We start from the raw sequence: 22,265 nt of genomic DNA on the forward strand, positions 1-22,265 counted from the left end.
GATGCGTATGTGCACTTCCTCGAGATAAAAGGACATATTTGTTCGCGGAGCACCGCATTCGGCGTGCACATTCCTCGACGCACCATTTCGATCTGTGATTCATTCAGTAGAGAGGGAGGTCTTTGTGTTGCATCGCAGCGGATCCGGCCAAATCAGGTAGGGAATCATGCGCTACGCCGCCACCGAATTCCAACAAATTTCATTCGTCGCTAGGGGCAACTCAAAGCCGAGAGTTTTTCCTTGGGCTTCAGAGTGGTCCGTCATGGGTTGCTAGGTTGAACGACGTTGCGCTCAGAGATATCACCTTGCAAAGGGGGAATGTCTTCGGGCACTCAACTTGGCTCGTAATCACCTCGGCAACAGCTGTCTTGGTACCTGGGGTTTGTAGAGCCCAATGCACCAAAGAAAGGTACCTTTACAGCTTGCAACGTGCACAAACTTGCCACGACTTGGCCTCCCATATGTCCGAGGCGCCCACGGGAAAGGGTACTTGGGTAAAAGGCGGGCAAGGCGAAGAAACTGTTGGTGATGACAAAGTCGTATACGCGCATGATGACGGTGAGCGTGGTGATGGTAGTGAAGACGACCCCGTTCTAGTAGATCTTCAGCGCCTCGGTGACGTCCAGCTTGTGCTCCAAGTCGGTGGCTTCGGCGGCGATTTCGATCAGCGATTGATCAACTTTGGCGACCAACTGCGCATTCCCTGTCCTCAGTGTTGACTTGGTCATGGCTGTCCCGCGCAGAGACTTTCTCAACCTTCTCGGCATTGTGGGCATTCTTCTTGTCGTCAGCCATATCTGCATGGACTCTGACACGCTGCCCATATGCTTGAAATAGCTTGCAGGGTGTTTACAGATTGACGAGGAGGGCGCATCTTCGGATTTCCCAGTGTGTGTCCACTTTCTTATAGAGTCGACGCCCCCTTTTGGGACGTTGTTGGGGTTCGGCTGTTTTCGCTCTGACAGTCGTGGAGAAGGACTCGTGCGCACACACGTTTATGGTGTAGCGGAGCTTCGCACCTTAGGCTGAGTAGGTGGCAGCATCTTACGGGCGATTGCCGGAGCGGTTCGTAAGAGAGGTCATACCATAATAGCGCCCAACTTTGCGGTATCGGGGGCTGGGCACATTTCTGTCTTCCATTGAGCTGGATGCTGAAGGAGGAAGCGATAGGACTTTTCGTTATAGGAGCATGGACTGAAGCCCTTCATATGATTAGGAAGACGGCAGACGTCTTGTGTTGAGTTGAGTGTGGATTGATTTCCTCATGTTTTGCCAAGACACGTGATCCGTGGATCAGTACAGGATCGCAGGCATTTTTCACAGACGCCACGCCACCTGTCCTGCGCTACCCCAGCATCTGCGTCTCTTCGCGCAAATAAGCAAACCGCTATCCTATCGCAGTGGCTACTCGGGTTACCTTGTCTGCTAGCCTATCTCCACAATCATCGTCACATTTTGGTTCGGTGATCCTCTACCCACAATCCCGACGGTCGATATCTCCACCTCCTCAGCCAACGGAGAATTTTTGCGAATAGTGGGATGCACTGTGAAATCATCTGATGGTGAATGATCCCTGGATGGGGATAACTTGGGTGCTAGCATCGTCTCCATACTCCTACTCTGCAAACGATCCTACCATCGAGGTACCTCTTCGCTTAGGCTCTTCTCCCCATAGGCCCCATCGTAACGGAAGAATATCCGTACTTCGACGACAATTGCCTCGACATGTTTGACTTATTCGTTCCACTCTAGCCAGAAAGGTCTAGTAAGGAGGCCTCGAGAGATAGCACGGGCACGGTTTCGCCGAGGCAGCCATCTGTTTTGGCTGCACGAGGCCAGCAATGACGCCCTCTCCGCGCTGTCTCAACACATCACAGCCTCTCGACGCGACGACATACAACTGTGCTTTCCATGGAGGACCCTCTCCGTACACCCGATCATATACTGGCAAGGCTGTCGCCTCTCGCCTCTTGTCATGGGAGGAGCAGGCTTCAGCTACCAACTCCATCCTCAGCCTGAAACCCTACAAATCCACCGCACCATCGAAACAGCATTTGACCTCGGGTTGAGAGCAATCGACAGCTTCCCCTATTACGAACCTTCCGAACAGTTTGATCGGTGCAGCGTTGCGCCATTCTGAGGTTATATCCTCATGCAAGAGAAGCGCCTACACTCTAATGACCAAAGCTGGAAGAATTTGCGAGGACTATTCCGACTATTCCCCCGAATGGATCAGAAAATCTGTGGCGCGGTCGCTCAAACGGTTCGCCACAAGTTACCTCGATGTGGTATCCTGCCAAGATGTTGAGTTTGTCAACTTCGAAGAGACTCTTCAAGTTGTGGAAACGCTTTATGAACTGTCCCATTCGGGCGTCATCCGTTGCGTGGAAATTTCAGGTGCTGATATTGACATTCTCGAAGCAGTCGCATCACGAGCACTTGCAAGATTCGGCCGTGCCGTCCACGTCGTGCAGATCTAGGGCCAGCTTACACTGCAGAACACTTGGCTTGAGAAAGGAGGTCTAAACGCGTTTGGATTAGCAGGAGTCAAAGCTGTCTGCAATTCTAGTCCACTCGCGATCAGACTGCTCAGGAATGTCAGAGTCCCCGTTGGCGCGCTGGTAAAATGGCACCCTGCGCCGCCAGAGCTGCGAGCTGTGTGTCAGGAAGCCGCAGAGTCAGTTCAGGACCAAGGCGATAGTCTGGTATCGGTTGCCTTGCGCTTTTCAATATCCAGAGCTCAAAAGGCGAGTCAGAATGGCCTCAATGACACTACCATCACCGGAATCATCTCGGAATCAGACCTGGAAGAGAATGTGCAGACAGCGAAACAAATCCTGCAGAAGTCTACGATCCTGGCCCCCAATGCCGGAATAAATTCCCCCGATGATCTGCTCTTTGAGTATGGTGATCTTGATGAGGAAGCGGTCAGTCGAGATAGCCCTCTTTACGAGGGAGCCAGGACCATCCGCGGGCGCTGGCTTGATTACGATTTCTTTTGGCCTCAAAGGCCCAAAGCACAAGTCCAGGCGCAGAGAGAAGACTAGGTGATCTCCTCGAGCATAGGGCTTTCAAGCGGTGTCGCAGCTACCAACTGTTGGCCCAGCACAAAAACGGTGGCTGTCCAGCGATATAAATAGATCTAGCAGGCCGTGTACCATGGGATTTTGGGTAAATAGGACTTCGCCTCCCATGGTACTACCTACGTTTATTCGCAGAAGTCTCAATGCTTTGTGGACTGGATGAAAGTCCTTCTGGGAACTGGCAAGACCTGGTTTTCGTCTCTCCTGGAAATTCGACAGAAACCTCGTCGAGCAGGCACACGGATAAACTGGATGACGAACACTCGACCGAATTCTCTGGGCATTCTTTGTTTACGACCCCCAAATCCTCCCGAACCGGATAAAATCTACTACTCATACTAGAATTCCCCGAACCCCTGCCAGGCAGTCGGCTCCAACCCCGCAGCTCTCTGCACTTTCTATCCGAATCTGGTTGAAATGAAGCCTTCCATCTGCCTGAAGGCCAGATACTTCCGCTGCGATGGGGAATGCCCGTGGTAATATTCACTAAGCTCACATTTGTTCTAGCCGACGATGTAGAGGTAAACGTGCCTTTTCTTTGCCAGAGAGTTTCAGGAACCGCTGGTCAGCATGATTGGTGCTGAGATCGGCTCTTTGATGATTGAGCAGAATATGGCCATTCATGTCAATATGATGGTGGTCTGAGGAGGCGCGGTCGCAGGCCGAAAAGTCAGAATGCAAGACAACCCCCTGAGGATGACTCCGGTTCCAGTGCCTCCGGGGATGTTGTTGACTCGATTCCCGATATAGTCGACACGGAACAAGACTTGACTAGGGACGGGCTTCGGGCCTCGGAACCCCATCTTCTTGCAGGGAGATCAGTCAGCGATGATCGATTCAACAAGGCTATCTCGCAACAAGGAGCGTCAATCAGGCTCGGGTTGGATGACAATATTTCAGCCTTCGATTTCCCCCACGCAGTGGACTACGCAGGACAAGGCCTCTCTGAGCATCCTAGCTCACACCACTCTTTATTTCCACGGCACAAGCCTAGACCTAGTTCTTTCAGCACTGCGCAGGTGGGAAGCGACCCCTGATTTGATGATCGACATGAGAGACGTGCACAGGCAGGACCAAAACTTGGCCATATCTGTGTCTGGAGTTCATCCGACCTTTACTGGACGACCTAATAAGTCATGGACCAAGGGGTTGAGAGGTTTGGGATTGTGACACTAGAGCATGTGGCCTTGTTCTTTGCTGCCAGCGTCAAAACCCGGCTCTTCTCAGTCCTGCACCATTCAAAGGGATTGAGGAACGATAAACCCAGCGACAATGGTCTCTTTTGCGTGGCACGGTAACCTAATGGCAGAATCGACCTGAGCGCCGAAACAACAAGTGCCCCCTGAAGAGAAGCCACAAAATCGCTCTACGGGTTACTAATCGTCGTCTGAGGACGGCAAGGCCGCTGCACTTATCAAAGCAGCCCCAACACTTCGACTGGCAACAGCGGCAAGGTCCAGGGTTATGCATAGCTCTAGGGCTACTGAGTACACAAAGCATTATGCGTGCCGGCGCCCCGAGCGCTTAGTCTAGGAGGCTACTATACCAGGCCCCCACGCCTAGTGAACCAGGGTGTGAGACACGGATGGGATCCCACCCGGTACTAGAACTTCGCGAGACTCGTGTGAGGTCACCTAAAAGTACTAGGTATGATCCGCAAAGATTCCCTACAATACATCACGTCAACTTTATGGTAGCTCGCTGCGAGGACAGCTACTTCTCTCGCTGCTCCTAACCAAACCAACAAATGCGATACCCCTGATGGCTGTGTCGGCAGCTGCAACTCCACTTTCAAGCGTTGGGAGAGTACCGAGTGCCCCTTGTTCGCGTCGTCTCCAAGTGTCTCGGGGCAGGGACTGCACGATGCAGATGAAACCGGCCGCCAACGCCACAATGCTACATCATCACGATAGCTTGGGCAGCCACCGGCAGATATCCGTGCCTAGTGTGTTCACGCTCAAGCGAGGACCTTGAAGATATATGAAGGCATGCCTCGTATGTGTGCGGGAAGGCGCTCTCAGTCACTGATGAAATTCCACTTACAACGACACTGAGCCATGGCCATAGACATCAGCAAAAGTACGATTGCTCTGTTTCAGTCGCAAGACAGACTAGAGCTTCTGAACGACATTGACAAATTTCGCCAACATGGCCTTGTCAACCTGCCACAGATCGTCGTGTGCGGCGACACGAGTAGCGGCAAGTCTTCTGTCCTCGAAGCACTGTCAGGGATTCCATTTCCGGTTGACAGCACCATGTGCACAAGATTTGCGACGGAGATTGCCCTGCGGTATTCCTCGGAGGAGACCGTAACAGGCGAGGCTTTTATCACTCCTGGATCAGGTTCTTCTGACGAACACCGAGTTCGTGTTGGAGCATTCCGAATGACAGTCTCAGCCAATCTTGACACAATTCCGGAGATCCTGCGAGAGGCGCAGAATGTCATGGGAGTTGATGAGGCCGGAGGCATCAGCCGCGATGTGTTACATTTGAAGCTCAGCGGTCGACCGCTACCAAATCTTACTTTGGTGGACCTGCCAGGCCTCATTCACTCAGCTACAAACTTGGACGACATTACAAAAGTGCAAGATCTTGTCAAGTACTATTTCCAGCAGAAAGAGAGCTTGATAATGACGACTGTCTCCGCCGAAAATCCCATTGAAAACCAAGGAATCCTTACCTTGTCCCGACAGTTTGATCCCTCGGGCGAGCGTAGCATTGGGGTTATTACCAAGCCAGACATTCTGCGGCGTCCAGAAAAAGCGAGGCTTGCTCCCACCGTCCTCGAGCTTGCACGAAATCAACATGCTGCCTTCAAATTCAAACGCGAGTGGCAAATAATGAGATGTCTCACTGATGACGAGCGACAGAGGGGTGCAGACAGGGATAGCATTGAGACGGACCTGTTCTTACAGGATCCCTGGGACGGCTTTGACAGGCGGAGACTCGGGACAAGATCTCTACGAGCCGTCCTATGTCAGTACCTGGAGGAACATATTCTGCACGTATTGCCGGAGCTCATCAAGTCTTTGGAGGTTAAGATTGCTTCGGTGAAGCTGTCCCTCCAGGAGCTCGGGCCTCATCGAGCAACACCCGACGAACGTAGGCAATACCTCATCCGGATCAGCAGGCGCTATGCGCAGATTGTCCGAGATGCTCTGAATGGCGACTACTCGGACACCTTCTTCGACAAGAGTGATGCCGCAAAAAGGCTGCGCGCAAAAACAATGGCTCTTACCGATGAGTTTGAAGACACAATGCGCGCAAGAGGCCACGCATTCGAAGTCAGAGTTTTCACATTTGCATCATGGATGCCAACTGAGCCCGACGAACCTCGATTCATCACAAAGGCCGATGCTCTTGCCAAAGTTGGGAAGCTTATAGAAGGCTATCGCGGTCCAGAGTTACCGCTACTTTTCAACCCACGATTGGTGGGAGAACTTTTCAAGGAACAGTCACAGAAATGGCCCAAGATCTCAGCCAAGTATACTGAGGACATTTGCCATGCGGTTGAAATCTTTCTGCGAAAGGTTGTGGACTCAATTTGTCCCTCCACGTCGCGTATTGGCGAGTTGATACTCCGTGAAGTCTTTCAGGATGCGATTCACAGCCATCAACAGAAGCTGAATGAGAAAGTTTTGGAGTTGTTCAACCCATATACGGTTTCTTTTCTTTACTCGACAAGAGCTCGGTTGAGAAAAAGCTTAAACGCTGTCCAGACAATCGACAGAGCAATGGTAGATGGTGATGGTACGGCAAGCAAGAACTCAGCCTCTTCCCACCATATTGTTAGAGGTCTTGGCCAGGAGAAAGAACCATGCTTGGCAATACTGCAGATATCAAAGGCCTACTATGATGTTGCGCTTGAGACATTCGTCGACAATGTGGTCATGCTTGGGGTTGAGTCGTGCCTCCTGTCAAAACTGGAGGAGATGTTCTCACCGGAGACTGTGGCACAAATGAAAGAGGATAAATTACAGCTGCTTGGAGGTGAGACGCCCGAGATGATTAGCGAACGCACCGACCTTACGACGCGGCTGAAGACGCTCGAAACGGCTCTGAAGAACTGTCGCAGGCATGCAAGCCGAGAGTTTGGTCTTGACCTAAAGGGAGCATCCGCCGCTGGCAATACGATGCCTATCACAGGAAACACGGCAAGAGCTTCATCTCCACGTACAGGGCAGCAACATCTACCATCAGCCAGTCTTACTACAGCGCCTCCATCAGTTAGTCCTGCCACAATGCCTCTACCACCTACTCCTACTACAATGCCTCCAGTATTTAATCCCGCCGCAGCGCCTAAACCTGCAGCACCAATGAACCAACAGATAAGCAGCAGTGCATTGGTGGTACCAGCTACGGGAACCAAGTCAGGCTCACCGAGGCCGACGAGTCCGGTCCCTCAGCCAAAGTCTTCACCATTATTTGCACCGGCTCAGTCAAGCAAGCAGGCTTTCGGAACTCCCGACTCTGGGAGGTCGAATGTATTCTCCTCAAATAACTTGTTTGGAGCGGCGCCTACAATCTCTCCCAGCGCAGGATCGTAGCCTAACACCAGTACAAGAACGTCTGGCTTTGGTGGTTTCAGCTTCGCTAAGCCTCCAGAGAAACCAGCAGGCTTCAGTCCAAGCGGTGGCATCCTTGGTAAGCTGGGTTTTTATCATACCACCATCCTTTACGTACTTGATACTGAATGCTCAGGCAGGCGCTCGTCAGGTCCAATAGAATTCGCCGTGCAGACAATCGAGCTTCCACCCCCTAGGACAGGCGATATCTCATTCGTCGACGGAATATTTTCTCTCAAAGACCGCCTGGATCACGGACGAGACTTTTGGCTTGGTGAAATCTCGCCTTTTGGGAGTAATGAAATGCTCCAGTGCCTTGCTGCGTATCGTCCCGAAGGGTCCGAAGGCATATCGTTCGAGGTAAGCGTCTACCAGGAATAACACTATCTCTATGTCTGGCCTGGCTTTAACCACGTGCATTATCGTAGGAGCTCCGCCTCCAAGACTACAAGGCGATATTCAGCGACGTAACCCGACGGACCCTGAGAAGGATGTTGCCGTCCGGTCCGAGTCTACTTCTATATGGAGACTATTTGGCGGAAGTAAGAAGATTGGTGTATCCTACTGCAACTGGGTTTGTTTTCTCAACAACCTGAACCTTTTTGTGGAGATGGAAAACATTTCGCCCCGCTATAGCAGGTTCACTACCCGCGCCTATTAAGAAGAGGAGCCGATTTGATGAAGGCGACATCCACGCTTCCAAGGCACCATAAAGCCAGGAAGTCCTAGCGAGCCGACACGAGACATTGCGGGTGAAAATTGATGCAAGAAGCGACTCAATCTCTCGCGCTAAGACTCTAAAGGCTGGCTATGTAGAGAGAAATGAACCAATCCGTAGAGTATGTCCTACCTACCTAGCATACCAGTTCTCTGTAGATTATCGTTCTCGCCTCGCCTTGCGGGACTTGCCCACTTTTCGTCGTTACTGCCTTAATGGGATGCCTGAGTGGGTCCTGGCGGGGTCCCACATGCCGCGCGGTATCGTGGGCCTGACTAGCTCGTACTAAGTACCGAGTACCACGTAGGATATGCGGCGCCAGCGGAGCTTCGAAGGCTCCGGGCGATGAAGACGCCAGACGGTAAGAGGAGGATGAGATATAAAGGATTTTTTGGATTACAAACAGACCCTTGAAGACAACTACCCCTTTATCCTTATACACCAACCATCGACTGCCCCTTTCGTTATTTTAGTGCCCATCATTTTGGCGCAAAAAGAAACAGGACAGAATGAGGAGTGACAAGGGCTGCTGGACCTGCCGCCTCCGACGTAAAAAATGTGACGAACATCATCCGGTCTGCGAGGCCTGCGCGACGCTCCGCATCACATGCCACTACAGCGAGGAGAAGCCCACGTGGATGGACCGCGGGGCCGGACAGCAGGAGATGGCGAGGCGGATTAAGCGCCAGATCAGAGAGCAGGGTGCTCGCTCTCACCCTCACCGCCGTATGGGGCGCGCGAGCAGGAACTCAGACGCAATGCTGGCGACGTCTTGTCCAGGACCAGCACCGGGAGAGTATCTAGCCACGCCGGTAGTTGATGTCCTACCTGTGGATAGCGTTTCGTACGCAAAAGACTACGGAGCTATTGAGCAGCAGCAGCCAGTAACTGGATCTCCCTCACTGTCGTGTCCCTTGGTCATCCTTGACGGTCCAGGCGGGCGCGAAAGCGGAAACCCCGGCGCTGGATGGCCCGACGCATGCCTGTTTATGTTCTATCTCGACAATCTCATGCCGTTCCTGTTCCCCTTCTACCGGCCCTCCCTTGCCCAGGGTGGTAGGTCCTGGATCCTAGATGTCATGATGACCAGCCCCGTCGTGCGGCAGATGGCGCTGTGCCAGAGCTCGTATTTCTTCTCGCTGGCGCTGGGCACGGGCAATTGCCATGTGGCGTGGGAGAGGCTGCTCGCGCAGAGCAAGGACGCCTTTGAGACGCTGAGACGGTCCCTGCAGGCGCTGGATGGGCGGACAGACAACACCGACACGGACATGGATCTGTGTGAAGTGGTGCGTATCCTCGCTGGTGTTGTGCAGCTCCAGAGATTCGAGACTTCTGTGTCCAACTTCGAGAATTACCACGCACACCGCACCGCTGCTGTCGCTCTCTTCCGCCGTGTCCTCGACAGTGCCACTGGGACAACCTCCAGCTTCGATGCCGTCATGGGCCGTTTGGGCACGTCTTCGTGGAGACTGCCCTCGCAGTGCATCCAAGTCCCAAGCGCCGAGCAGGCGGCTTGCAAGTTCTCGGCGGGGCTGGTGATATTGGACGACATCATCGCCAGCACGACGTTGCAGGAGAAACCAACCCTCTACGAGTACCATGGTGGTCTTCTCAGTGGCACTGACGGAAGTGACCCTCCCATCGACCTCGAACCTCTCTGCGGATGTCAGAACTCGGTGCTCCTCCAGATCAGCGAGATCGCCGCGCTCGACGCGTGGAAGCAAGAGCGCACGAGGGCCGGGGACCTCGATGTCGTGGAGCTTGTGAGTCGTGCCACGCCCGTGAAGGACGTGTTGATGACACGCGTCACTCGGCTCGAGGCCGCTGCCAACAATATCACCACTGCCTCTGGCGCCTCAAAGAGAGCCTCTGGTCGCGGTCCACTGCCACTGGATTTCTTGTTTCCAGCGTACCCGTACCACGGCGACGAAGCACCCGCACACACGATATCGGAGCAGACGGCCCTAATCACCCGCATCTGGGCCCACGCCGCACTGGCGTACCTCTCCGTCGTCCTCTCCGGCTGGCAACCCTCGAGCAGCGACATACGGCACCACATCTCGAGGATCATCGAGCTGCTCCCGATTATATTGACGCCGCAACAACACACGGTCCCCTGTCCGTCTCCGTCCGCGTTCTCGCCCGCCTTGCTGCGCACCATGGTCTGGCCGTTCTGCGTGGCCGGCTGTCTCGCACAGTCACCGGAGCACCACGCCCGTCTACGAAAACTGGTCGAACAGCTCCAGCCGTCGAGCGTGTTTGGGACCGTATACAAGGCGCTAGGGATCATGGAGGGCGTGTGGCGGAGAAGAGAGGTAGGGGACGGACTGGCGCCCAGGGATTTGGCTGCTTGTTTTGCAGGGCACGGGGAGGTGGTGGTGGTGCTTGTTTAGACGGGACATGTGCTCGAGGGAATGGGAATGAGCATGGCCGAGTCGGCCGGATCACTTAGATCGGATACATTGCTCGGTTCAAAGCTCGATGGGGGGATTTGTTTGGTTGGACAATGAGCCGCAAAGATATCTCACGAACAACACAATCAATTAATCATATCGATACTTGACAGCCAGGCTCAATCTCAATGGTGTCTTCAGTCCCGTACGAAGGACACACCTCCGTACCCAAACTCGATGCCCTGTCACGGCAGTCTATCCTGAAAAAGCAAACAAGCCAATCTCACAGCCCTGCCTCAGGAACTCGGAGCTTGAACCCAATGTATTCCTTATCCTTGACAAACGCACCACGGCACGGCACCTGGTCCTCATAAGCCTCGCCGCGGGCCACCAGCTGGGCGTAGAACTCGGCGTGGGGCGTCGCCGTCGATGGCGCCGCCTTCGAGGGTGCCGTCCCCGTTAGCGTTCGTCGGCGTAGAAGAAGTTACATTGCTCGTAAATATCCGGGCATATCTCAATTGAGACGAGAATATATAGACAAGGGGGAAATGGCGGTGTGGAAATAAAGATCAAAGTTGGAAGGAAGGAGAGAAATACAGAGAGTGGCAGAGTAGGTGAATGAGTGTATGCGTGTGTGCTTGTGTGTGAGGAAATGAATACGAAGGAACAGGGTGCTAGAGTCATGGAGGAATGTATCATTCCTTTCGCCAAACTCAGTCCCAAAGTCGAAATAGTAAACATGATTATAAAGTAAAAAAAAAAAGTGAAACTCGTAGAAGTCCAAGATCCACATGCCGCGCGATATACTAAAGTGGATCAATTGGTGGATCGAAGAGTGGATCAGTATAGTATTCAAGGCGCGCGGTAGGGAATCCACTCGGCGCTGTATCACTCAGCAAGCAGGTCCTGAACAGGTAGACATGGATGCGTTCGAAATAGGTGGGGGCAGGGTAGAATAGGTATAGAGGGGATGAATGTAGACCAACTGTGGTAAGTTGTGTCCATTATGTCCAGTATGTGGGCATGGAATCCTCCGTTGATGACAATTCATGGTACTTCGACGTCGACTTCGCTTCGCGACTTCGCGTTTGATATTTGTCACCGCAGTGTGAAATGGCCGAGTATAAGAGCCTGTCCAGATCATTACAGTACGTGAATGCTTGTTCGTCGGTCATACATCCTCTCTTGTGGTGTCTCTGCCGTCTGCCGTCAGAAACTCACCCAAATAACCAAGCGCCACGTTCTGTACCATGTCTTCCTCCCCCGACTTGAGCCAGGTGACACACTCCGACCCAGATACGCCATCCCAGACCGCAATATTGTGCAAAGGTAAGAAACCCCACGAACACCTCCTCGATGCAGTGTCTCCAACTAACACCAGCAAGACGATGCTGAACACAACGAACCCCCCGAGAAAACCGGCGCCGTGTACCCAGCCGACACACTCTCGCTGCCACGACAGATCTTCTTCATCGGCACGCTTTGCACGGCCATGTTCACCAACCAGGTCGGGATGGGCAACACCCTCACCACCGTCGGCGTGATTGGCGACTCGTTCGGCATCACCAACCCGGGCCAACGGTCCTGGTTGATCGCGGGCTACAGCCTGACGATTGGCACCTTCATCCTCATCGGCGGTCGGCTGGGCGACGAGTTCGGCAACAAGAACCTCTTTGTCGTCGGCATGGGCTGGTACGCGCTGTGGTCCCTCGTCGCCGGCCTGTCTGTCTTTTCTTCCTCCGCCGTCCTATTCATCTTCGCCCGCGTCTTCCAAGGCATGGGCCCGGCCTTGACGCTGCCCAACGCCCTCGCCATCCTCGGCCGGTCGTACTCGCCGGGCCCGCGCAAAAACATGGCGTTCGCGTGGTTTGGCGGGTCGGCCCCCTTCGGCGCCATCGCGGGGTTCCTGTGCGGAGGCCTCTTCGCACTGGCCTGGTGGCCGTGGATATATTGGAGCCAGGCCATTGCTCTCGCCGCCATTGCCGTCTTTGCGGCCCGGACGATCCCTCCTCTGCCTGTCCAGCGAGAGCCAAACCAAACCATCCGGGCAACGCTGGACGCCCTCGACATCCCTGGAATGGTCACCGGTGTCACGGCTCTGGTCCTGTTCAATTTTGCGTGGAACCAGGCCGTGGTTGTCGGCTGGCAGGAGCCGTACGTCGGTGTCTGTCTGGTGCTCGGGCTCTTGTTCGCAGCGGCCTTCTTCTGGGTCGAGATCTATCATGCAAAGTCTCCGATCCTCCCCCTTGCGGCGTTCAATTCCGACATTGCTTTTGTCTTTGCGTGTACGGCGACGGGCTGGGCGTGTTTTGGCATATGGGTCCGTTTCTCTTTGTCGTCTCTGATCCCCTATCTCAAATTTAGCGCAAATGGCCAAGTTGATTAACACTCCTGCTTGCAGGTCTTCTATATCGGACAGGTCGCCCTCGACCTTGGAGGCAACACGCCTTTCCAGATGGCAGCCTGGTTCATACCGGTGATCCCGTCCGGTCTGACCTCAGCCCTCGCGGTGGGCAAGTTGCTCGGCAAAGTCCCTGCCTCCTGGATCATGGTCGTCGGACAAGTCGCCTATGTGGTCGGATCCATCCTCGCAGCGGCTCGACCTGTGCATTCGACGTACTGGACCTACTACTTCTTCAGCGTCCTCATCATCACCGTCGGCATGGACACCTCTTTCCCCTCAGCCACCATCATCTTCTCTAATGCTGTTCCCCAGAGATACCAGGGTATGGGCGCGAGTATAGTCATGACCGTGGTCAACTACAGCATATCACTTGGTCTGGGCTTTGCCGGCACGATCGAAACAAACATCAATCATGGCGGGTTGACCGATGCCGACATGCTTCTCGGCTACCGCGGTGCTCTCTGGTTTGCGGTTGGGCTAGCTGGGCTCGGCCTGTTGCTGAGCCTTGTCTTTGTCGCGAAATCGTCCTGGAAGGACGGATCCAAAGGACAACGTTGAATAATTCAGGGAAGAAATGCCAGAAAGACAATGCAGGATGATATGTACCGGCAAGCGAAAACCAAAGGACAAATGTACATGCTGCAGGTGGTCTAGGACCGAGAGGGCATTGTTCGAAGAACTGCCATGTCACAGGCTAGAAGCCAGTCCCGAACATGAGGGCATTTGCTCTTCCAACCGATACCATAGCTAATGTAGCCAGAGACAGTAGATACATGGCAAATCATCAGGAAGTCTCCTAACCAGTGCACCGAGGATCCCAGCACATCTGGTAACTTGCGATGATTATCTGTTCGAGACATAGGAAAATGAAACACAACTCGAACGCTTGGCCGTGGTCTCATCCCCTGACCATCGCCACCGCAAACGCGACATATACGACCACTGGACATTCGACATGTCACATCACAACCCATTGGAGCAGTCAACAAGGCAGCAGTTTTCACGGGCACGCCAAGTAAGAGATGCAGGTTGCGGGTGAAATTGCCGAGTCGGGTCTAGATCCAAGTTCCCCATGCACGTTTCCTTGTGACCAACGCAAATAGCGGAAGCGGTGATGAGGCTTTTGATCAACGTCACCAAAGAATCTCCCATTTCATTCCACTTCATCAACTCCCACTCGCGAGATCTGACATACCGTGGACGAAGCAATATGAGTGCGCTGTGTACTGGCAACCCTGTCGGTGGATGCAGTGACTGCTGCGGTGGTCCAGTGGCGAACGCTTCGAAGTGGCCTCATCAAGATGCTTCATGCTGTAATGGGGTAAGCCCGGCAGCACACGCACCAGAAAGCAAGATGACCCAGTGCAATGAGGATGATAGATGCAACGGTAAGGAATGCAGTATCTCATGTTGAACTTCGACTTGCTGATGGGGTGGGAGAAAACTGTATCAAAACGGCCGCTGCGATCGAGTGTTCCCTGGCATGCACCAAACAGCGAAATGAACGTTCTGAGGACATGGATAGCAACGCGCTAGACGAGAAGACCACATGCCACACTGACTGCGACCACACTCACTGTGGAGCCCCTAATCATTGCGAAGAGATCAGAACGAGCAAGCATGTCCACGGCAGCGAAGCTCATGAACATGCGCATGGAGAGGATGGCACCCACCTGAATGAGCCCTGCCACGTCCATTTGAAAGCAGCCATGGAGAAATATGCCACATACCTGGAGTCCGCTCAGTGCATCTGTCGGAGTATCCTCTCCTCTGCCAGACGAATTGAAACATGTCGCCAATATGCTGCCGCTGGTGACGGAACTGCGGTCACTGCCCCTCGTAGCCATCATCTCAACATGAGAGAGCACTGGTCTGCTTTGTCTCGCCGACAATTCAAGAGGATGCCAGACGATATAGTCACAATAGGAGCTGGGGCAAAATGCTGCGGAAGCACTGAGAGCATTGATCATGTTGACTGCGAGCGTGGGGTCGTGCCCAAACAGGCTTTAGAGGATGTTGAAAAGGCAGCAGGACTGTCGCATATCCTTCTTAGCGTCACTGGAATGGATTGCTCTGGCTGCGCGAACAACTTGACGCGAGCACTACAAGCTGCTGGTGGTACGAGGGATGTCAAGGTCACCTTCATCAGTGGAACCGCTGAATTTCGTCTCGACGCCGAAGTCAATACCTTGGACAACGTGATCCGCAGCGCCCAACGAGCAACGGGTTATAAGCTCGCACGATTCTCCTCCGACACCCAGATCATTGACGTCGTGATGAGTGCGACAAGCGCAAACATATTTTGCAACAACCTACCACCTGGCGTCGAACGGTGCGACAGGCTTTCAAAGACAACGTATGAGATCAGTTACGACCCCTGCATCATAGGTGCGAGGGCGTTGCTGGCTGGTGCTGATGGTCAACTTGGTCCTCCCCGCAGCGACTCCTACCTTGACGAAGGGAAGCGGAGGCTCGTCCGAATCACTGCTCTGACCACAGCAGCATTCATCCTGACAACGCCCGTTGTTGTGTTGGAATGGGGCCGCCCTTCAGGCGTGTCCGAACATACCACTTTGATAGTGGCAGTGACCCTCGCCACGATGGTCCAAGCAATTGCGATTTCAGAGTTTTATATTCCTGCAATGTCGGCCTTGATATACAACAAAGTGGTAGAAATGGACATGCTTGTTGTCATCAGCATTACAGCCGCATATGGCTATTCCATTATTGCGGCTGGTCTCTTCTTCGCCGGCATTGATCTGGAGACCAAACCGTTTTTCGAGACAAGTACCCTGTTGGTCACGTTGATCCTGCTGGGACGTCTCCTGGCGGCTTGGGCTCGGAAACGAGCAGTGCAAGCCGTGTCATTAAGATCTCTTCAAACTTCAACAGCACAGCTTATCGACCCAATCACAGAGCACGCCATGGAGATTGATGCCCGATTACTTCAATATGGAGATAGGATCTCAATACTGCCGCATTCTCAGATCGTCACCGACGCTGATGTGCTGGGAGGGGCGAGTGAGGTAGACGAGTCAATGCTAACAGGCGAAAGTATGCCCGTTTCCAAGACCATCGGAGATTCTGTTGTGTCGGGCACTATCAACGGCAGCGGAAGGTTGACAGCACGGGTATCTCGCTTACCAGGGAGGAATACCATCACAGATATTGCCAACCTGGTCGAACAGGCACAGAGTTTCAAACCACGTGTCCAAGACTTGGCCGATAAGGTAGCAGGATATTTTGTTCCTGTCGTGTGCACCGTGGCTCTTGTTGTCCTCATTGTCTGGATCCTGGTTGGTCTGAGGATTCATCAACGGTCTGCTGGAGGCGCCATCGGAACTGCTATCGGCTATGCCATTGCCGTTCTGGCCATTAGCTGCCCCTGTGCACTTGGGCTGGCAGTTCCAATGGTCCTTGTTGTCGCTGGAGGAGTAGCTGCACGGGGAGGTGTCATCATCAAGACAGCGGATGTCATCCAACGCGGCTTCAGGGTCACCGATGTGATATTTGATAAGACTGGAACGCTCACTGAGCCACGACTCCAAGTTGTGAAAGAACTGACCCGCCCCACGGAGAAACTTGATCGCGGCACCCTGCTCCCCGTGATCCTGAAGATGGTGAGGAGCAACAAACATCCTGTGTCCGAAGCTGTTGCACAGATACTAGATGCCCGGGGTGTAGGCTACACAGAATTGGAGGGAGTCATGTCCATTCCTGGTTGCGGGCTCCAAGCACAATGGCAAGGATTGACACTCCGAGCTGGGAATACAAAGTGGCTAGAGATCAGCGAGACACCTGAGGTCGCTGAAGTCACAGCAGAAGGATTGACAGTCTTCGGTGTTACGGTCGACGGCCATCTGGCTGCAGTTTTTGGGTTGAAGTCTCAAGTCCGTGAAGGAGCTGTGGGCACCATCCAAGAGCTCCACCAACGTCAGATCACTGTTCACATCGTAAGTGGCGATGGGCGTCGTGTCGTGGAGGGCGTGGCAGCAGACTTGAGTATTCCTCTGGACAATATTGCTGCCGAACAGACGCCGGCACAGAAGCAGGAGTATGTGCGTCAACTCATGGATGCCGGAAAGATCACCCTCTTCTGTGGGGATGGGACGAATGACGCGGTCGCCGTGGCTCAAGCGAATGTCGGGGTCCAAATTGAGTCTTCCTCAGATGTCACACGTGCAACGGCAGATGTTATTCTTCTCCGCAATCTCGACGGCGTGGTCAATTTGTTGGATGTGTCCAAAGCCGCGTTCCGACGCATCGTTTTCAACTTCGTCTGGTCAGCAGCATACAATATGCTTGCCATCTTACTCGCAGCGGGGGCCTTTGTGAAGGTCCGCATTCCGCCAGCTTATGCAGGTCTCGGCGAGATTGTCAGCGTGTTACCGGTCATTGTTGTGGCATTGACCCAGCCGAAGGTGAAGGGGAGGAAGTAGGCAGTGGTTGAGGATCGATGTGTTGATTGAGTCTGCTGGTGAAATGATGCTTCCGACCCGTTCCAATCGTTGCGACACAGGGACCATACCCTATTACACTCGTTCTTGATAGTATTTGAGGATTGAAGAAATTCGTTGCGAACCTTGGAAAGTGATTGAATCATACTAAATGTACCGAGTATTGTTTGAGAATCTTGGCCCCTCGACTACGTCCCTCGAATGCCAAGGCCAAAATGAGGACCTTAAAAGTTGCTCCGGTCGTGTAGAGTCACTAACTATATTAGACTAGTGCGGTGCTGCTGATTGGATAATGGAACCTCCAATAAAGAGGCGAGATTTCTGATTTGCACAGCCACAGCTCGACATTAGATCAACTATGGCACTGAATACACTGTACGCTGAGCTCGGGATAATACTATGCATGGAAGAGCGAATAAGGACACATGCATAGTTGGCCCTTGTCAAATCTCCCTTTGCCCAAGGGCGCCTATAGGCACGACTGCCACACTCTTCATCGTACCCATCTATACAAGGTGCATTTTGCGTAATTAATCTTTAGTCTAACAATGTACTCAACTCGCGTCTCTGACCGGCTTCGTCAATGACACGAACTATTTTTTCTCGTCTCTCAGCTCCCGCAACACGCCGGAGGCACCTTCTGCAGACTCCGCTGATGGAGAGTTGTCTATGTTGTTCGCGTCTTCCTCACTTGCCGCTCTCCTTTTCCTCCGCCGGAAGACTCCTCGAAAACTTCGTTTCTGCCCTAGCCCTGCGTCTGCTGCCCCTCTGTCCGTTCTCTTCTTCTCCGCGATTCGTTCCAGTTTCTCGACGTGCTCCCTGGCGTGCCCGAGATCCCTCTGAATCTCTTCCTCCGATGCCACTTTATACCGCAGCCTGATAATCACCGCAGCGAGGAGGATAATGCCGATCTGAACTATAAATTGCCATTGGCCCACAGCTTTGACCTGCTCGCCCGGTTCGCCGTCAGTATTGATATAATTTTCAATCCACACGATGAAGGCAATGATGATCAAAGGGCCGAAGACCATGGCCCCGAGAAGAACGCAAAGCGTTATGAGGTCTATAAGGAAGAGGATGAAGGGATGTTTGTGTGCTCTCGTGATCCTTGCCACCTGGTTGAGTTTGACACTTCTCATCGGTGCGAAATTCGACGTCGGATGCCGCAAAAATTGTGCTGTTTTTGAATAACCAGCTCTGATGTCAGCCGTGAACCCACTGAAAATCTCCTTCCTCCGAAACCAGAGATCAAATGGCCGATGTATGGGTACTCTTGAAGTGCATAAATCCAGTCGCCCGACGACCAGAAGAAATAGCTGTGCAGCGGTAAAGAGGGCAATTGCCGTATAAACGAGAGGCTGGAATGCATCGCCTTCCCAAGTGCTTCGAGTATGCTGACTATCCCCCGGGGCATCAGTACCGACCACTGTCGCCCGTAGCCGCGTTGATTCTCGCATCACTTGTGAGGTGTTGAAACACGGATAGAAGCAATTCGTCGAGAGGTTCAACCATCGTTCGTTGTCAAGAACAGAGGGACCAAACAGACTCCAGATGGTCCCATTCCAGGAACCGGCCCAGTATTGATCATCCCAGCCGTCATTCTGGACAGTATCGCTGTCTTCAATGCCTGAGTAGCAGAAGCGATACTGAGGTGGTGCAAGATTCAGACTTGGCCAAAGCACAAGGACTGATATCGACCCTGCAAGCATAATGATATTCCAGATGAAGATTAGTAGATGGAGGATCCGACTTGTTCGCGCCGTGCTTGACCAGCATTGCAACGGTAAGCCCACAAGATATGCCGTGATCACAATGCAAGTCACCGCGTCGATATCCAGCTCTAGGTAGTCGGGCTGCACAACAACGGATCTGGTGTTTGCGGCAAGAGTCCGCATGTCATTCGATACATCCGTCATGTACTCTACATCCAGATGAGCTACCGTGACATTCTGTGGTGGAGGCAGACCAAGGTGAGCGGAAAGCAAGATAAAAGCTTCGAGCGACGCGGTGGCGGCATATGATACTGCCGCTCCAAAGATGACATGCGCAACCCAGCCGTGGCTGGCTGTGATGAAGCTCAAGGCCAGAAGGACATAATAGAGATATCGTGGAGTCGGCGCGTATATGTCGCTGATAGGATAGTAGCAGGTGACTGGTTGCGCGACGAGGGGCTGATCAAATGAGATGTTGGTTATGGCCATTCCTTCCGCCGGGAGAGTCTGGACTCTGAGCGACCGTTTCTCAGATACGCTTTAAGCTCCGTTCCGCTGTTGCCTGGCATCTATAGGGCGTCAGTGCCCTATTCGATACGCCAAGATACGAGATAGAGTCACTGATGAGAGGTCAAGTCTGGCATCCCCAAACTTGAAAATTGAGTGAGGTCGTGAAAAGAAGCGCATACGATGCATCATTTGACTTTTTTCTTGTCGCCCAGGTGGAAAGGTCCGTTTTTTATCATCAGCTGAAGTGTATTTTGCACCAAAACGCGGGTTAGAGTTTCCATATTCAAAAAGTCCGTCTCGGAGAGTTCTTGGGACCTAAGAGTCATTGCGGTAGAGGCCGATGAATAGGCCATGGCTGGACCCAAGCCATGTCGGAGCTGAGGATGATTGGATGGCGGCGACGCAAGGTGTTAACCTGGTCATGAATTGCCTAGAAGCTGTGACATTTCATGGGTGTTGATCTTTTAACTTTTCTGCCTGAACCATGTCTAGACACGAGCTGACAAGTACCGCAAGTTCCGGTGCAGCTCGTACTGAATGGCACAAGGCTTGAGTTTGCTTTTGTCCTTCGATAACCATCTTCAGCTTTCTTTAAGGGACTGAATGGTCGTGGGAGGGTGATGAGAACTGCACCGCCACCCGTCGCAAATTGTCACATGGTATTCATCGATAACATCCTAGGTCTGACAACTCGTGGATAGAGTGTCATAAGCATCGAGTCAACACACTGCTGGACTTGGGCGGTAGTCAATATATCGTAAAAACCTTGCTCATGTCTGCAGAGTTGTCCACCATTTGTAGGAGAGCCTCTCCTATGTCGTACAGCTCCAATCCACTGGCTGGCAGATCTAGGAAGTACAACTAAGCCTTCAGGCCTTCCAGCTGGCCCCGTCTTCATCTCGACTTCTAGCTGCCGAAGCGATCAAGTCGGAGACTGTGCGGGGATGTGCTGGAGATAAGTCTGAATCTGACCGTGGGCGATCGTCACCAACGGTCTGAAAAGGTTGGTACAAAGAAGATCAAGCACGGCAACTGTCGGCTTAACTCCGTGGCATGAGGGGCAGAAGGGGCTGCCATCACGTCGAGTATATAACCACCTCTTGTGTCGCTATCGTCTGTTTTCCTATTGTTCAGAATCAGAATCAGAGAAAGGCACAACGATCTCACCCAAGAAGTCCAGATTCTGCAACTCTGTCATCAAGAAGATAAAGAGCAAGATGGCACCGAGTCTCCCAACCCGCCAATTGGGCAAGGATGGGCCCCAAGTAACCGCCCTAGGCTTTGGTCTGATGGGTTTGTCCATATTCTATGGGAAAAAGCTTCCAGATGACCAGAGATTGAAGTTTTTGGACCACGTATTCGAGTCAGGAGAGGCGTTTTGGGATTCCTCGGATGTGTATGGAGATAGTGAGGATCTGCTCGGCCAGTAGGTCTCCCATTCGAAGATGACGAGTATGGCGAGTCTGCTAAACAATCCCCTTTTCGTTCTGCAGGTGGTTCAAGAAGACGGGCAACAGGAGCAAGATCTTCTTGTGCACCAAATTTGCCAACGTTCGCCAACCCGATGGAACATCAAAAGTCATCAACGACCCTGCGTATATTCGCGAGGCGTGCGCCAAATCTCACAAACGGCTCGGACTAGAGCCTGGCGACGCTATTGACTTGTACTATTGCCATCGTATCGACCGGGAACAACCCATCGAGATCACAGTGCAGACAATGGCCGAGTTGAAAAAGGAAGGCAAAATTCGCTATCTTGGACTGAGCGAGTGCTCTGCCGAGACGCTCCGACGAGCTTGCAAGGTCCATCACATTGCCGCCGTTCAAGTCGAATATTCGCCATTTGCCATGGAAATTGAGCACAACGACCTCTTGAAAACATGTCGAGAATTGGGGGTGGCGGTCGTCGCTTATTCGCCCTTTAGTCGAGGCTTTCTAACCGGCACGATCAAGTCGCACGACGATTTCGACCCAGATGACCGACGTCGCGTCATGCCCCGGTACTCAAAGGAGAACTTCCACAAGAACATGGAGCTTGTGAATGCCATTGCCAGCATCGCCGAGAAGAAGAACGTAACCCCAGGTCAACTGACGCTGGCCTGGTTAATGGCTCAGGGTGAAGACATCATCCCCATCCCTGGCACCACCAAAGCGAAGAACTTTGACGAGAATATGGCCAGCTTACAGATCAAGTTGACGGCGGAAGAAGAGAAAGAGATCAGACAAAAGGTCGAAGCCGCTGAGATCACTGGGGAGCGGTATCCTGCCGGCATGCTGAAACATCTTTACGCCGACACTGTTCCTCTCAAGTAGCTAGCACCATAGATCCAGTGTCATGGGGAGAAAAAAGTGACCTCGCAGAAACTTGTGCAGGAGATAGCAAATGATATATTGTTGTCCTTCCCCAGTTGAGGTACTCACGG

The 22,265-nt window shown here is 52.9% G+C and overlaps 7 protein-coding genes across 7 annotated transcripts; 6 read left to right on the forward strand and 1 right to left on the reverse strand.

Moving 5' to 3' along the window:
• Positions 1 to 2,177: 2,177 nt before the first annotated feature.
• Positions 2,178 to 3,047, forward strand: AYO20_02793 (hypothetical protein; the record flags this gene model as incomplete). The annotated part of the gene is made up of 2 exons (XM_022641097.1): positions 2,178 to 2,423; positions 2,481 to 3,047. 2 exons carry the CDS (start codon positions 2,178 to 2,180, stop codon positions 3,045 to 3,047), a joined length of 813 nt encoding a protein of 270 aa, XP_022502972.1.
• Positions 3,048 to 5,140: 2,093 nt separating this feature from the next.
• On the forward strand, positions 5,141 to 8,309 carry AYO20_02794 (hypothetical protein; the record flags this gene model as incomplete). The annotated part of the gene is made up of 4 exons (XM_022641098.1): positions 5,141 to 7,626; positions 7,672 to 7,727; positions 7,785 to 8,008; positions 8,112 to 8,309. The coding sequence occupies 4 exons, from the start codon at positions 5,141 to 5,143 to the stop codon at positions 8,307 to 8,309; spliced, it is 2,964 nt and encodes a 987-aa protein (XP_022502973.1).
• Positions 8,310 to 8,875: 566 nt separating this feature from the next.
• Positions 8,876 to 10,759, forward strand: AYO20_02795 (hypothetical protein; the record flags this gene model as incomplete). The annotated part of the gene is made up of 1 exon (XM_022641099.1): positions 8,876 to 10,759. The coding sequence occupies one exon, from the start codon at positions 8,876 to 8,878 to the stop codon at positions 10,757 to 10,759; it is 1,884 nt and encodes a 627-aa protein (XP_022502974.1).
• Positions 10,760 to 12,009: 1,250 nt separating this feature from the next.
• On the forward strand, positions 12,010 to 13,721 carry AYO20_02796 (hypothetical protein; the record flags this gene model as incomplete). Its single annotated transcript, XM_022641100.1, has 3 exons — positions 12,010 to 12,088; positions 12,145 to 13,079; positions 13,161 to 13,721. The coding sequence occupies 3 exons, from the start codon at positions 12,010 to 12,012 to the stop codon at positions 13,719 to 13,721; spliced, it is 1,575 nt and encodes a 524-aa protein (XP_022502975.1).
• Positions 13,722 to 14,872: 1,151 nt separating this feature from the next.
• Positions 14,873 to 17,602, forward strand: AYO20_02797 (hypothetical protein; the record flags this gene model as incomplete). The annotated part of the gene is made up of 1 exon (XM_022641101.1): positions 14,873 to 17,602. One exon carries the CDS (start codon positions 14,873 to 14,875, stop codon positions 17,600 to 17,602), a length of 2,730 nt encoding a protein of 909 aa, XP_022502976.1.
• Positions 17,603 to 18,213: 611 nt separating this feature from the next.
• Positions 18,214 to 19,821, reverse strand: AYO20_02798 (hypothetical protein; the record flags this gene model as incomplete). Its single annotated transcript, XM_022641102.1, has 1 exon — positions 18,214 to 19,821. One exon carries the CDS (start codon positions 19,819 to 19,821, stop codon positions 18,214 to 18,216), a length of 1,608 nt encoding a protein of 535 aa, XP_022502977.1.
• A 1,238-nt stretch (positions 19,822 to 21,059) lies between these two features.
• On the forward strand, positions 21,060 to 22,155 carry AYO20_02799 (hypothetical protein; the record flags this gene model as incomplete). Its single annotated transcript, XM_022641103.1, has 2 exons — positions 21,060 to 21,268; positions 21,336 to 22,155. The coding sequence occupies 2 exons, from the start codon at positions 21,060 to 21,062 to the stop codon at positions 22,153 to 22,155; spliced, it is 1,029 nt and encodes a 342-aa protein (XP_022502978.1).
• Positions 22,156 to 22,265: the final 110 nt, after the last annotated feature.

The sequence above is a fragment of the Fonsecaea nubica genome (assembly GCF_001646965.1).
Source record: "Fonsecaea nubica strain CBS 269.64 chromosome Unknown Scaff12, whole genome shotgun sequence".
Taxonomy (NCBI): Eukaryota; Fungi; Ascomycota; class Eurotiomycetes; order Chaetothyriales; family Herpotrichiellaceae; genus Fonsecaea; species Fonsecaea nubica.